Source organism: Podarcis tiliguerta (genome assembly GCF_965153285.1).
Source record: "Podarcis tiliguerta genome assembly, chromosome: 2".
Classification (NCBI taxonomy): Eukaryota; Metazoa; Chordata; class Lepidosauria; order Squamata; family Lacertidae; genus Podarcis; species Podarcis tiliguerta.
Genome location: NC_139535.1, coordinates 57,410,396 through 57,426,885, shown reverse-complemented (window position 1 = coordinate 57,426,885; position 16,490 = coordinate 57,410,396). Strand labels below are relative to the sequence as shown.

The window sequence follows — 16,490 nt, the reverse complement described above, 5'->3', positions numbered from 1 at the left end:
TTTCATAGAATCATAGAGTTGGAAGAGACCACAAGGGCCATCGAGTCCAACCCCCTGCCAAGCAGGAAACACCATCAGAGCACTCCTGACATATGGTTGTCAAGCCTCTGCTTAAAGACCTCCAAAGAAGGAGACTCCACCACACTCCTTGGCAGCAAATTCCACTGTCGAACAGCTCTTACTGTCAGGAAGTTCTTCCTAATGTTTAGGTGGAATCTTCTTTCTTGTAGTTTGGATCCATTGCTCCGTGTCCGCTTCTCTGGAGCAGCAGAAAACAACCTTTCTCCCTCCTCTATGTGACATCCTTTTATATATTTGAACATGGCTATCATATCACCCCTTAACCTCCTCTTCTCCAGGCTAAACATGTCCAGCTCCCTTAGCCGTTCCTCATAAGGCATCATTTCCAGGCCTTTGACCATTTTGGTTGCCCTCCTCTGGACACATTCCAGTTTGTCAGTGTCCTTCTTGAACTGTGGTGCCCAGAACTGGACACAGTACTCCAGGTGAGGTCTGACCAGAGCAGAATACAGTGGCACTATTACTTCCCTTGATCTAGATGCTATACTCCTATTGATGCAGCCCAGAATTGCGTTGGCTTTTTAAGCTGCTTTTAATAACAGCTGCCAAGTTAGAATGTGATGCCTAGTAAAGCACTTAGTCAACTTTTCTTTTTTAAAAAATTATAGACGTATCAAGCAGAAACACCAAGAAAAACATATAACTGTGTACCAAAAAAAGGTCCATAAACTACAACTAGCCGAATATTATTCTCATTATAGGTCAACTTTTTGCATATTGAGCTGGAAGTATCCCTTCCTTCCAATACTGAGCTATACAGAATCCTATTCCCCACATGTTTATAGTAGAAGCCCGCATAAGGAACTTATTGCAAGGACCATGGCAACCATGAAGTAAGAACTGGCTAGTCACATGCTGTTATGAGGCTAGGTAGTGATTTCCTGTCCTAGTGCCTTTATCCTTCTTGACACATAGAATCAAAGAATTGTAGAGTTGGAAGGGATCCTGAAGGTCATCTAGTCCAACCCCCTGCAATGCAGGAATCTCAAGTAAAGTATCCATGACAGATGCCCATCCAGCCTCTGCTAAAGAGTTAAGCACAGGGACGCAGGTGGTGCTGTGGCCTAAACCACTGAGCCTCTTGGGCTTGCTGATCGGCACTGAATCCCTGTGATGGGGTAAGCTCCCATTGCTCTGTCCCAGCTCCTGCCAACCTAGCAGTTTGAAAGCATGCCAGTACAAGTAGATAAATAGATATCACTGTGGTGAGAAGGTAAATGGCATTTCCGTGCGCTCTGGCTTCCGTCACAGTGTTCCGTTGTGCCAGAAGCGGTTTAGCCATGCTGGCCACATGACCCAGAAAGCTGTCTGTGGATAAACGCCGGCTCCCTCGGCCTGAAAGCGAGATGAGCGCCGTAACCCCATAGTCGCCTTTGACTGGACTTAACCGTCCAGGGGTCCTTTACCTTTTACCTTACTTTAAATAGTCAAGCTAAAGACACAAGCTTAAAGAATCTCACAGATTACGACACTGTCCTACTGCTGTCCCAGAGCAAAGGGCTATTAGAGAGGAATACCCTCAGGACATTTTCTCCAGTGTCTAGCCTACCTATTATTTTTATTACTAAAATTACTAACTTTATTCATAGATCTCAGGGAGGTTCACAACATAAAATTACAATATAAAATATACAATAAAATTAAGAACAAAAACAAACCAATAGTCCCCTCCCTCCCATAACACATTTAAAAGGGCATCAGAAGTCCATCGGCCAAAGGCCTGGTTGAAGCAGAGCATTTTCACCTGGCACCTACCTCATGGATGGAGGCCACAGCAAGCTACAGGATTTCTCAGATGGGAAAACGTCCACTGAAAAAAGCAAACACAAAAGGCAGCTTCAAGGATTGTTAAGTTCCCAGCACATTTTGAGTATGGCTTCATCAAAGGAAAATTATCATTTTTGCTCCTTCATAAAAAAACTGCTCCATAAAAGCTACATGCTACCACTGCTTTAAGAAGGCTGATTAAGGAACAAATATGAGCATTTTATCCCCGATAAAAGACATACTCAAAATGCATTGAGAATTCACCAAACTTTCAGCTGTCCTTTTATATTTCCTTTTTCCCCCTGTGGATTTTTAAAGCCACTTTCAATAACCCTTCTTCTTGTTAAGACCTTAACCACCTGAAAATGGTATCTAAATACAATGTATAAAAGACAGAAAAAAAAGGAACAGAAAAGTGTGTTTGGGGGACCTAAGTCCGAGAAAGGTTTTAAAAACATAACCACTTAAGAAATATTTTGTTTAAAAGAAATAAAATACAAGGCCAAACAATTCTATGACAAGGGCCCCGGACCTTCAGTGCAAACTATTTTGTTCATAGGAGTGCATGAACAGTGAGCAACTTTAGTTACCAGCGTAATCTCACTGAGATCAGTTACTTAACTTTCCCTGCCCACAACATCTGCAACATCAGGCACTCAACCTAAGCCATTCATCTTTAAAATATGTTTTGAATTGCAGTAACAGACTGTTGCTACCTAGTTCCCTTGAATAGAATTTGATTTACTACAAAGATGCCATGCTGGGGGTGGGCTGGGCTCTTTTGGAGTCATTAAGAGAAAATACTATAAAAGGAATCCCCTAGAGAAACTGTTTCTAGGGTCAGGAAATGTGAAAAAAATAAAAGTGGTTAAGTGGTGGTCTACTTTAAGAAGTGATTATTCACAGTGCACCTGTAGGAAAAGAAGAAACTCTCTACTGATTCTTTTTAGAGAGACAGACAGAGAGAGGGAGAGAATTCAAAAGTTTGATTACTATAAAGGAAAAAGAAATATTTGGCCTATGTGTTATTTAAATATTAATGTCCTCTGCCTAAGCAAAAAGTAATATCTAATATGAACTGAATACTTTCCAAACAGCCTTCACAAGTTTATGGCTAAAATCCACAAATCCATTTACTTTAGAATAATCTTACTAAAGTCAACAGGACTTCTCGGGAGCAAGCGTGTTCCAAATATGGTTTGCGTGTATTTCTTGAAAAGGAAACAATTTATTTCATTTTTTAAATGAGTGGGATGCGTTTCAATCAAAGCACATGCAAAACTAATTTGTAAAGGAAACAACTTTTGTTTCAGCTTTTAAAAAAATGAGAACAGGAGGTGTAGAGCAGGCAGTGAAGCAACTTTGAAAAAACAACAACAGCCCAACACATGAGGGGGAGAAGCATATTGCAGTTTAAAAATTGATTAATGAGGTGCTGACAAACTCATATAAACACGGGGACAGGCAGGCCTGCCAAATCTCAAACCTATCCAAATGTTGTGAAGAAAATGCAGTTTTTAATTTGGGACAGGCAAACATAGAGGGGAGGGAAATCAGCTTTAGCATCAAATCTTCATAGATTGTTAGTTTTCAAATGTATGTGCAGCACTGGAGGTTAGCAGACTGCTAATAAAAATATCAGATGGGGGGGTGTTGGTTAAATTTGTGTATCCTAAATTTACTGTTATTTGCATTCCTCTGTGTACATCCTTCTTTTGCATTATTAAATAGCTCAGTTGCAAATGTTCTGGAAGCTAACAAATCTTCTGGAAATGAAAACTAGAGGTTAAGAAATCAATCTGTTTATCTGAGTTGGTTAACGGAGCCTATTTATTTGTTAGGGTGCACCACCCAATATTTCAAGATTAGGAATCACATTACTCCTCATTTTTAACCACAGCCCATTAGGTTTCGCTAGCCAATTAGTTTATGGCACATTCCTGGTATTTTCAGTAATCTCCATTTTTACTGGAAGCAAATTTATACTTTTGTTTACACTTCTAAACACTGTGTGGAAGAGGCTGGAATGACTTTTGGGCAGACTACTCCTCACAGTACACATCTATTATTATTTTGACTCAAGTCCCAGCTTTAGCAGGATATTAAAGGCCCAGCCTAAATTTAGGTAGATGCTTTGAGACTACTAACATGCAGTCTCCTCTTGCTGTTCTTTAAAATTAGATATATAAAAAGCCATTTAGCGAAACAGCAACAAACGCTACTCAAATCAGAGGAATAGAAGTATCTGAGGCTCTCTCTGGGTTTGGATGTACCATCCAGGAAAATCCACCTTTTGTTTCTCAGAACTAAGATACAGGCACAAGCTTGTGGGGGAAGGAGGCAGTTATGCAATGGAACAGCAGAAGCTGGCTGTGCACAGTGCTGACTGGCTGGTGTCTGTGCAGTAATGAATCCCCCCCCCCCCAACTTTGAAACTCTATCAAAATTGGCCATTGTTTTTAAAAAGAGTCTTCAGGCGTTTTTAGAGGATGTTCAGAAAAATGAGCTCATTCTGAACCAGCCCATTAGTACTTTTAATTACACACTTCAGCATACTCTTACAAATTCATAGAAAACACAGGTGCCTGTTTTCCAGCAATATCATTCCTGTATTGTCAGTTGTCTGCCTGACTGATAGGCAAAATTCTAACCATACATTTGCCAATAATAAATTGTAGCAAACCCAGGGAAGGAGCAAACCAATAATCTTTTCAGTTGTCGTTTTGTGATGATGCAACAGGTATTTCCCCCCGTAACGACATAATTCACCCAGTAATTTATTCCTGAGAATCCAAGGTGTTGTTTTAAAATTACTGATTTTTAGCATGATATCACCAACAGTAGTGCAGTTATTTCCCGTGTGAACAGACACAGTGCTGTGGTCTCACCTCCATTGGATGGAGTGGTTTTTGATAGGGTTGATGACCTCAGCTGCCTCCGTTACCTGGCTAGCAACACTATGCAACCCCACCTTTCTTCATTATCTCTCCAAAGTTATATTGGTCCCTAATTAACAACTTAAGATGGGCTACATAGCCGCCTCCCGGTTTGTTCGTTTCTTACTCTCTAAAAATAAAAATAAAAATGAATGAATATACACACTGCTTTCCCCCCCCCCAGCACTAGTGATGTATACTATTCATGAGGGGCTGGTCACGACTCCTTTCCTGGAAAAGCAGCAGCAATAACACTTGCAAATTTTGCAGGGAAAGTAATGAGTGCAAGTTTCCCCAGCAGCTGCCATTGAAAGGACAGGTGGAAGATTTTGCAGGGGAAAGTTTCTCCAGCACCCAAAACCTGGCAGGAACTCTAGTTAAAAGGCAAGGGCTTTTTCTTGAAATATATATGTTCTCAAAATATATATTGCAAATTTCAATGCTGGTGTGCACACTTGTAGCCTTTTTTATTATTTTGGAGGGGGGAGTGCCTCCCTTTCCCCAGGGCAGCAGCAATGACTGCAGCAACTTTTTACAGGGAAAGGGGTGGACAGGTGATGTCCCATCAGTAGTAGGAGGAAGCGCAGGAGGCTATCCTTACATCGGGGATTAATCAGCTCTTAATAGGGATAACACTAATAGAATGTTAGCATAAATAAACAAGCAAACCTTTTTGTTGGTGCCTCGAAGGACCTGGGAAGACCATGGATTAATTTAATTGTGGTACCACGTCTTACAAAATATCACAGGGCAGTGACCCATATCCATCAACTGCTTCTGACATACCTTCTTGCCCCGGCTTTCCATGACCTATAAGACTGGATCTGATCTTACCTGTTTTCCTGTTTTCATAATACAGTCATACCTTGGCTCCCAAATACCCTGGAACTCGGACGTTTTGGTTCCCGAACGCTGCAAACCCGGAAGTGATTGTTCCAGTTTGCGAACATTGTTTTGGAACCCGAATGTCTGAACATTTTTTGAACATTTTGGAAGTCAAACGGACTTCTGGAATGGATTCCATTCGACTTCCAAGGTATGACTGTACTGTTTTACAGGTTTTTTTTAAAAAAAAGTTCTATCTCTGCTTTATATGCATTTCTGTATACTGCTTAGAGATTTTAAAATATTAATCTGGTTAGAAAGGATTTTGATTAACTTATTGATCGATTGAAATTAATTAACTAATGAATTAATTGAAATATTCAAGGGACTTTGGATTTCTTTCCTTAGGTAGTCAAAGATATAAAAAATAAGCCCAGGATGTAATACATCATCCTGCTGTATGACAGAGGATATATGCCATCTAATTCCATTTGGCACCCTGGTTCTTTCTACTTCCTCACCTCTGCAACCAACTCTTTAATTAGAAATGCTGAGTCATGCTGGAGTTTACTTGAAAGGAGCTGTTTGCTAAATGCTTGCTTCTAAATCTGGACTGAGGTGAACGAAGTTAACCTGAAATGTCCGAAGTGGGGAGGGCAAGCAGGTGCTGAGATGGAAGACAGGAGGAACTTGATGCGTCACAAAAAGGAAGCCATGACATAGCCAGGTGGGAGCAGCTAATCCCATGCAAGAAGCCTCCAATAAGAAAAGAAGGGCCTACCCTATTACATTGGTTGTATTTGGTGTGAGATGTAGGAGGGACACTGTGGGACACTGTGAAGGACGTCAGCAAGCTTATCCTCCCCGCCCAAACCCATTTTTTTTCCAGGTGCACTTCTTGCTAGACCAAAATAAATATACACCATCAACAGGCATACTTATTTTGTTTGCTGTAATGTTCAAGCAACAAGTCCAAAGAGAAGGCAGGAGGTTGGGGTGGGTCCACCGATTAAACTGAACCATTATTCATAAAAATAGGAATGCTCTGTCACTGAATGCATTTCTGCACACTTTACTGCCACGCTGAATATTAAAGTATGAGGAGTGATTTGCTCTGCCGAAAGTGATTAATTTCTTTAAAATGCGAAGGTCACGCTAATTGACATGACCTGTGTAATTAAGCAGTCTCTGTTTACACACGGAAAGCTCGACTGCTGTGAGGCTGGGCTTGCCTGACAGAATGTCTTTACGAGTCAAGAGATCAACAACCCCTCTTATGTCCTACCTAGTCACCTACACAAGCTCCTGATTGCTCTTCTGACAGAACATGCAAGAGCATTACCATATGAAAATCAGCTCACATCTTGGGGGAGTTGCAAACTGGCAGCACGGAGGTAAGCACAAACTGTTGCTTTGACAGACTGCGGTCCTGGCTGTTCACGCTAGATTGCCCTGTTTGCGAGAGCATGTCTGACTGGAGGATATTCTTACAGAATAACCGATGTTTAATAAATACGAGGCAACAGTGGCAGAGACGGAAGGGAAACAGATGGAAGGCCCTTAAGAATGCTGTGTAGAAATCTGCAAATTCCATGTGGAAATAGCAGAAATTATATGGCCTGGAAAACAAAAGCTAGTCAAACAAAACTGTTCCGCTTCCAGGTAACATGACATTAACTGTGAGGGAAATACAAACTTGCGGTCATAAATATGGCCTTCACTTTATTTATTTATTGCGCATTCCTCCAAGGAGCTCAGGAAAGTGTAGGATCTTACCCAATCTGAGGTAAGTTAGTCTAGCCCTAGATATTCGAGTCTGCACTGAAGTTCAACACTGCATCCACTACAAAAACTGCAGGACCACCAGGTCTTCTCCTCAATGCTCCTACTCTAAGCACGCAGCAGTGCAGGGTGAGTCAGAAGATGCTGCTTATCAGGCAGTAACATAGACCACCCTGGGGCTTTGCTGGAGCAATTATCTTATCAGTCGCTCCCTGCTCCAGGTGGTTCCACTGCTGACTCCACCTGCTGGTCCTTTGGGGCTCTTGTGGAAGACCCAACAATTCTCCCTCATCCTGGAGCCAGTCCCCATGCCAGAAGTTGGGAACTCTGGAACAGGTCAGAAATGCCCAACTACTGCAAAAACTTAACTTCTCATTTACCCTCAAACTCCTGAGTATGTCCAGCTATTGGGACCAGAGTGTGTCCAACACGATTTGCTTTACTTGTTTTTGTTTTTGCAAACTGCCTTGAAATCATTGATATAAGGTGGCATATAAAGGTTTTAAACAAATAAACAGAAAAATATGCAGAGGCTAAAGCATGTTGTGCAGATGCCTGATTATCGACTTCCAAAGAAACTACTCTATTCTGAACTTAAAAATGGAAAGTGTAAAACTGGTGGTCAACAAAAGAGGTTGAAAGTCTGTCTCAAGGCAATTTTTTAAAAATGGAGTATAAACACCAACAACTGGGAAACACTTGCCTGCGAGTGCTCCAGTTGGAGAACAGCTTTTACCAAAGGTGTCATGTGCTCTAAAGACACTAGAATTCAGAACGCAAAGTAGAAACATGCTAAGAGGAAGGCACGCTTGGCAATCCACACCGTGATCAACTCCCACCCGGAAACCAATGTCGCCGCTGTGGAAGGACTTGTGGGTCCAGAATTGGCCCCCACAGTCACTTACGGACTCATCGTTAAAACCGTGTTTATGGAAGACAATCTTACTTGGCTCCGAGTGATCACCAAGGAAGAAGGACTACTCTATCCAACCTATGGGCAGTTAGGAAATGACCTATGAATAGTTTCCTAATGACTCTCTTTCATATTACAGAAATTGAATATGGGTAAAAGCTTAGCAAAGATTTTGTTCCAACCATACGCTGTAAGAGTTCTATCAAGCATTTTTTCCAACTTAGTTTCAAATTAAGTCCAGAGTGGTAATTAACGGAACAATTGACAATAAATTTTGGATAATAGTCCTTTAAGAATTTAATGGTTATTTACTAGCTTTTCAAAGTCAGTTAAAGCTGTTCTGAATGTTCCATCTTTTACTCCATGTTTAAGTAATCTCTAGACTGAAAATATTGAAACAATTGGGCTTTTTTTCGCTATTTACATTTTTCTTAATTATATGGCACACTGATAGTCAAAAAGTGCATAATTAACAGGGCTGTCCTATGTATGTTTACGCAAAAGTGAGACCCACTGTGTTCAGTGAGGCTTCCTACTTGTGTGTTTAGAATTATAAACCTTATGTAAGCCCCATTTAACTATGTGAGATGTACTTTTGAGGGTGCTTATTAGCCTAATAATTCCATTATCTCATATGGAAGATCTAAATATTAAAAATAAGGGAAATCAACACAATTACACAAACACTTATGGCTTAAAATAATCCTAGCCAGTGCTTTTTTTCTTTTAAAAAATGTTTAAGGGTACTCTCATTTTCCTACTTATATTGAAATACTGCCCCTCAATGAGGCCAAACTTAGATTCACAAAATGTTTAGGGGTATGCATACCCCTGTGTCCCCCCAGAAAAAAGCACTGATTCTAGCCTACTCCTGCATTTCTAACGCTGAAGGTATAAAATCCACATCTTGTTACTATCTAGTTCTCTGTTTTAATGTAGCATATTTCCCATATATTTTATGACCTAGCACTATAGAAATACTTTATAAATATATTATACCATAAAGGTTGCCCATCAAAATCAACCACATTTTTTTGTATTTAAGTGATTTATTGTTTTTGATCTTGCGGTGTTACAGTAATAATAATAATAAATTGTGCCAGGCTGTTCCACCATTGTCATTTGGCCAAGTTTTTACAGAAGTATGACCAACTTTATGGACAATTGATATAAAAGATCTGAGTTTACTGCAGCAGAAGAGGCTTGTGTCTTTTCTGGTGGGGATACCTACATATGGGCAGATTTTGTTTGTTTCAGAATTGTTTGTGAACTTCACCCTGTACATTTAGAACAATATCTCCAGTCCATACCTGTTTAGGGAGGTGAAAATGTCAGCACACAGTATGATAGGAGGATCATAACAGAATGGATTATTATTCAGGTCTTTTCTGTTGTTCCCCCTTATCACTCTGTCTTCTTTGCCTTATATGGTGTGACACTGTGAGATAGAATAGGCTACCAATCCCAAGAGGGGACGCGGGTGGCGCTGCGGTCTAAACCATTGAGCCTAGGGCCTGCCAATCAGAAGGTCGGCGGTTCGAATCCCCGCGACGGGGTGAGCTCCCGTTGCTTGGTCCCAGTTCCTGCCAACCTAACAGTTCGAAAGCACGTCAAAGTGCAAGTAGATAAATAGGTACCACTCCAGCGGTAAACGGCGTTTCCGTGCGCTGCTCTGGTTCACCACAAATGGCTTAGTCATGCTGGCCACAAGACCCGGAAGCTGTCTGCGGACAAACACCGGCTCCCTCGGCCTACAGAGCGAGATGAGCGCGCAACCCCAGAGTCGTCCACAACTGGACCTAACAGTTAGGGGTACCTTTACCTTTACTTTACCAATCCCAGAAGGCAAAGCCTACATAACGTTTGTCTTATCAAGCTAAACAGATTCCACTAGCAGCCATGTAGGCATTCTACAGGAGCTCAGTAATAGAGCAATCCAAATCCTGGCCACCAAGGGGTAGAGAGAGAATCAGTGGATTCAGCACTGTGTCCAAAACCCTCCCTCCCAGCTGGCCTGGGCAGAAGATGAGGGTGATTCTTTTACACTTTTTTGGGGGGGGGGCTGTACCAAATCCAGACTGGCACAACGTGGGGGATTAGTAGGGGATTGGATCTTGTGGATCCAAAGCCTCTGGCACACCACACTGCCCCGTTTTGGGGGGGGGGGGGCTTATTACTGGCTTCTATCGGTGGGAGAACTGGCAGTTGCAAATATCCAGAAATTACGGTGAAACTGGGTACTCCACAGCAGCAGAGGCTGCCTCACTTCTCCTCATCTCCACCAATGGAAGCCATTAGAGAATAACATTTGCCTCCCATCATAAACCATTCAATACCCCATCAACATGCAAAGGAATGGTGCTAGTGTTGAAGGCAGAATTGTACTGGGCCACTAAGAGGCAGTTTTGTCAAGCAGCTAGTATGTTCATATTGGTAGGTCACAGCTTGCACAGACTTGAAAGAATGAATAAAATATTATTTTTCTTCAATTTGGGTTTTAGGACTAGAAAGAGGCAACATTTGTTTAGCTTGTTGATTTACAGAATTAAAATCAATTGAGAACTAGCATCTGTATTCCTTCAGGAAATTTTACAGTCCAGAGTTTCCCAACCTGTGGGCTGTGACCTGCAAGTGGGGTGCAATTCCTGTGGAAGTGGCCTTATTACTTATTACAAATTAATTATCGCTTGTAATCCTTCACTGGTATGATGTTACAACTCTTACAGCTTTTTGTTTCATTGGCACATTATGATGCTATGTTCACACTTGTAACCAAATGTCAGAAAGGCTAGTCTTGTATTCCCATAAACAAAACTGTGAATACTGTCAGACCATAAATATTTCAATGAATTCCACATTAATATGGGTGCTAAGTAAATGGTTATAAAATAGGCAAACTTACACTTCAGGGGAACAAAACAGACAGCTGCCAATGACCTAAGGTCCAAAATTCATATGACAATATTTCAGTGGGTTACCATATCAAGCAAATTTGGATTTCTGAGTCACTGTACCAAAAAGGCTGGGAACCACTGCTAAAATCTAGCATCATCTTCCAACTTACCTAGTGACTTTCATGACTCATCATGTATTATATTGTATTGTTGTTTTTAATGGTAATTCTCTGTTGTCATTGGCTGCATCCCCATGGCAGTTTATTCTGCTTTCACGACTGCCAAGCTCCACATTATATTTGAGCTTTCACACAATGTAAAAGTCACTTATGGAACAATAGTGGAATATGGAGCAGGTTTAGGGCTCATTCCTGTTTTACTTGTTTCCAGAAAAACTCCTGTTTGCAAATAATATGAAAACGAGTGCTAAACGAGCTATATTCCACTATAGTTCCGAAAGTGGCTTTAACACTGTATAAAATTTTTAAAAAGGTGGAAATTAACTGTTAGGGATAGAACTGCTGTGCGAATGCAGTCATTGTTAATACCTGGGGTGTCAAACCCTTGCAAATTGCTCCCATGTCTTGTGGGGAGGGGTTAAAAATATTTAAAAGCCAAAGAGCAATAATAGTACCAACCCAGGGCCAACCCACCTCAAGCAGCAGAGGCCCACGAGGTGTGGCACCACAGCCAGCGGAGGGGAGCCAGTTTCCAGAGAGATGTGATCTCAGTGCTGCTCACTTCTCTGGCGGCTTTGGATCACTGCCACCACTTCTCTGGTAACGGCACAGGCGCCTCCACCCCTGTAGCCATCAGAGAAGCCGCTGCCTCGCAACCTGGTGGTGGGGGAACCTGGGCCAGATTTAGGTTTGATGAGACCCTAAGCTCCTGAAGGTAATGGGGACCTTTATATGTCCAGTTGTCCTTTGTCAACAAATTGTTGCTGTTTTTTTGTGTTGAATATATGCTACATGATAATTTATGGACGTTAACAGGTATCTAAAGCCATTTGCACATGCAGAATGTAGGCACCCTATATATAGAAATGAGGAAACCAGTGATATTTTAGGGAGCAAGCTAGCAGGCGGGGCCCATTACTTACATCATAGGAACCTACACAACACAAAACACTGCTGCTGTATGAAGGTTTTATTTTATTTGCTTTTTATCTTATATTTTGGAAATGTGCATCCAGGTTTGTTTTTTCTTTAATTTTTTTGGGGGGCCCCAAGAGAATGGGGCCCTAAGTTATAGCTTTTTAGCTTATACATAAATTCGGCATTGGGGGGGACCAGGAAGTGGCATCTTGCCATTTGGCCTCAGGTGCTGAAAGGGGAAGGGCCAGCCCTAGTTCAGATTTGTTGTTTTCGAGCTGGCATTCTGACACTTCTGATCACAGAGCAAAGCCTGGTGGCTTAACAAAATGCAAATCCTCGCCATTTCCCCCCATATCCCAACTCTTATTTATTTTTTATAATTTATATCACACCTTTCCCCATTCAAAGGGTGAACCAAAGTGACTCACAGAAAATACATCAAAATACAATGCCAAGAACAACGATAAAATGCAAAACGTAACTTTCTGAAAGAACTATGTAATCATTTTACATAGGTTGACAATCTTCCCAGCCCACATCATTTAAACATTATTTATCTTAAGGGGGGGGGGGGGGGAGTGACACTGACCTGAAATCTTCGCATGTCTCGAGGGTTTCCTGCATTTTTTAGGCAGTTCTGGTTACATTTAAGAAAAAATTTCAAGAAGAACCTGTTGGAAAAGGGATATCGTGTTGAGTATACCAGTTGTTGACAAGTTGCCCCAATACACCCCTTGCTCACCCAGCAAACAATTTATATAAAATTGTCTGTCCACATGTAGCACATGGAGAAAGACTGTCTTCTCACAGTTCTAACACACCAGACCAATGAGACAAAAAAATAGGCATAAACTTAACACAAAATTATTCCGCCAAAAAAGCAAAGTCATTATCCGTCTTCTAAAACATGCCGCTTGAAACTTTCATCACACAACAAGGGTACAGAGGAGAAAATGAAGCCGCCATTTCCATGGAGTCTGACGGCTGGCAGTCACAACTACAGAATTCCGGAAATGATCATATTTCCCTACTACTTGAAACAGTTATGCATTTGGGGAAGACAAATTGGCATATTTTTCACTGTCACAATTCTGGCTCCCACATACTATAATTTACAGAATTCCAAAATGTGTTTATGATGAAAAACATTTGTGCATGTAATACTGTACAGGGAGCGCGTGTGATTTCAGCTAAGGCATTAAACACTAAATGTTCTCTCAAGGTAAGCTTGCAGCTTCATTGCTCCTCTCACCTGTGGCCCTGCATCTTGGGTTGCAAAACTGCTGCTTCTACCATCATTATGCATTTTACTTAATAGAAAAATGGCCCTAGTAATGATACTAGTGTTGTTAGTATTATTCAATCGTAATATCCTTTCAGAGCGTTTTAAAAGTATGAGGAATATGGAGATGAGATGGCAGTCACTGGCAATAACAATGAAAGATGTCAACTTCCAGGCTTTAACAACTCCTAAGCACTCAATCCTAAACCCCCAACTCCTATCAGAATTTCTGCCTCCCATTTTGTCTCCTTACTAGTTATTCCGGCTTTATAAACTGTTTTCCTCCCCTCTGTGGTATGAAGAAGTTGATGTTGTTCTTGGTTTACTTGTTTTTTTCTTGTCGTATGTCTTAGGGGAGATGTTCTCACCCCTGCACTGAAACTATCTGAAAACAGACTGGTAGGCAGCTGCAACACACCTGCACAAGTGGGGGGGACACACACACAAAAGTCAGAAAGTACTGTCACTAGAACAATAGCTGTGTTGATCTGTTGTATTCTTCTTTTTTAAAGCCTCTGTATATTTGAGAGTAACCTCATCAAACCCAGTAGGCTTCACTTCTGGCGACACATGCAAAAATTGGGTATTCTAATATGTGGTAGCCATTGTGAAAATTGAAGCAGGTGACCTTTATTTATTTTAGTTATTGCAGAATACTTCTGTCTCTGGCTCTGCCTATAGTCATCACTAACTTCACCCACTCTCACCCTGCCATGACCTGTGATGGAATGAGCCCACAGCAGAAACAAGACTGTTCACTCACCCTACCTCCATACTACAGTAATGAATGGAAATTAATACACAACAGGAAAACATACTTAAATAAATGGGGGAGATACCATTATATAGATGCAGTTGGGTGGTCTTTGATGCCTTAAATAGGCGTTCTTACTATGGACGTCTGTCAAACAAAAGAAAAAATGTGCTAGCTAGGATGAAGTCCTCTTTCACTAAATTTGCCAGCAATTAGAGCGGTCAACTTATTAAAGGTTGTAGTCAATCAGCAGCCTTGCATTTAACTGATAAATCAATTGATTCACCATTTAAAAAATATTACAGTATCTCAGTGCAGGTTACATTCTAAGGGTCATTACTGAAGTTTTTCCCAAACAAGCAGAAAATTATAAAGCATATCAAAAATATTACAACAGATCTACTGAGTGTTGCTTGTTTGTATTTATTGTTGTTGTTGTTATTTATTATACACACACAGTGGTACCTCCGGTTGCCGATGAGATCCGTTCCGGAGCTCCGGCTGGATCCCGAGGTTTCCACAACTGGAGGGACCGCTTCTGCGCATGCACAAGCAGCGAAACACTTCCAGGTTTGCCACTTTCGCAACCCCAAGTTTATGTTACCCGAGGGTAACATAAGCCAAGGTGCTACTGTATACTGCATATATATCGCTATATAAAAAGTACCGAAGTGGTTTACAACAATATCTATATACAGTACAAACCACACACATATTTCAAATCAGAGGCCATCAACAAACTTTGATGGTTACTTTATACAGCATACAATGCTTTGCTCACAGAGCACTCTCTTCAACGTTGTACATCATGCTGCTTTAAAATCTAAACTTTAATCTGTAATTAATTTTAACAAAAAAATACAACATGTTGCATAATTCAGTTTATATTTCTGTCTGGGGAGGGAAAGGGATGCTACTAATATGTATTAAAAAGGTGATTCGGTGAGCTCCAGCTACAAACATTCATGGGTAATTATAAATACCAGCATGAACACAAATATCCCTTTCCTATTACTCCCATGAAACATCCTTTCGGCCGAGGCCTATACAATAACACAGAGGGAGAAGCTAGCTGCCACTCAAAGCAAAGGTGGGGGACCCCACATTCTTTCCTACACTACCTGCCTCAAGTGGGAGGCCCCTCATCTACTTAGTGCCATCTGTAGAAATGAAGCGGTGCCCTAGCAAAAACTAAGCCAAATGTATATGGCCTATAGAGGATCAGCTCAAGGGCTGGCGAAATGAGAGAGGCACTTGATTTTGTATGGAGACATGCTTGTTGTTCCTCCCTCCATAGCTCAGTGGAAACTAGCTGGAGCTTGTCTTACCTATGTAGCAGCTCTTAGCTGCTATGCTGAGTTGTTCACAAATAAGTACAGCTTCCGAAGCTCTCCTGACACTCCTGCTGCTTCCTGGTATTAGGACAAACCTGTTGCAAGGTTTCTTCCCAAACCCACAGGATGCCACAGATTTGCCCAACAACTTCAGTGTCCTAACTCCTTCCCATAAACAAACAGGATATACCCTAAAGACTCTGGTGCTAATAATGCACACCTCCAATCAGTCTGTAAATTGCTGTCAGCTGAATCCAATTTCTGATTACAGCTTGGGTGTTGATTAATACACAGTTAAGCAAATTACCTGCACCCAGAACGGAAAAGTGAAGAAGAAATTTAGCTTTGCTTACAGAAATAGCAGTACACAAAAGGCTTAAATGCAGGATACTTTGAGTTCCTCACTATGCGCAAATCAGTGGAGCAGTCTCATGTCCCAGGCACAGTTTGCCAAGAAACAATGCTGTATTTTATAAAGCAAAGAGATAAAAAACTGACGAAAAAATATTTTCCCGTTTTTCACCGTTAGAGATTGAGGAACAGCTGGCCACAGATTATGGGCTACTTTCTTAATGGCGGGGGGGGGGGGGGAACACCTCAACTTAAAAAAAATAAACCCGAAGGAGGTCTCGACCAAAACACAACCATAAATACATGAAATTCTAGCATAACTAGGGAAGACCATGAAATATTTGGGGTAGTTGTTAAATCTTCACGTATGGGTTGATTAGTTTAATGATGAGAATATAGCCAATATGTTTTGAAAATGAGAGAAATATATATATATATATATATATATATATATATATACACACACACACACAT

The 16,490-nt window shown here is 41.1% G+C and overlaps 1 protein-coding gene across 8 annotated transcripts in view; it reads right to left on the bottom strand.

The window, feature by feature from the left end:
- EBF1 (EBF transcription factor 1) overlaps nucleotides 1–16,490 on the bottom strand; it is a 370,285-nt gene that overhangs the window by 119,054 nt on the left and 234,741 nt on the right. For all 8 annotated transcript variants that reach the window (XM_083423165.1, XM_083423169.1, XM_083423166.1 and 5 more), the window contains exon 7: nucleotides 12,885–12,966. In XM_083423165.1, the coding sequence (XP_083279291.1) occupies nucleotides 12,885–12,966 (82 nt within the window). The remainder of the gene's footprint in view (nucleotides 1–12,884; nucleotides 12,967–16,490) is intronic.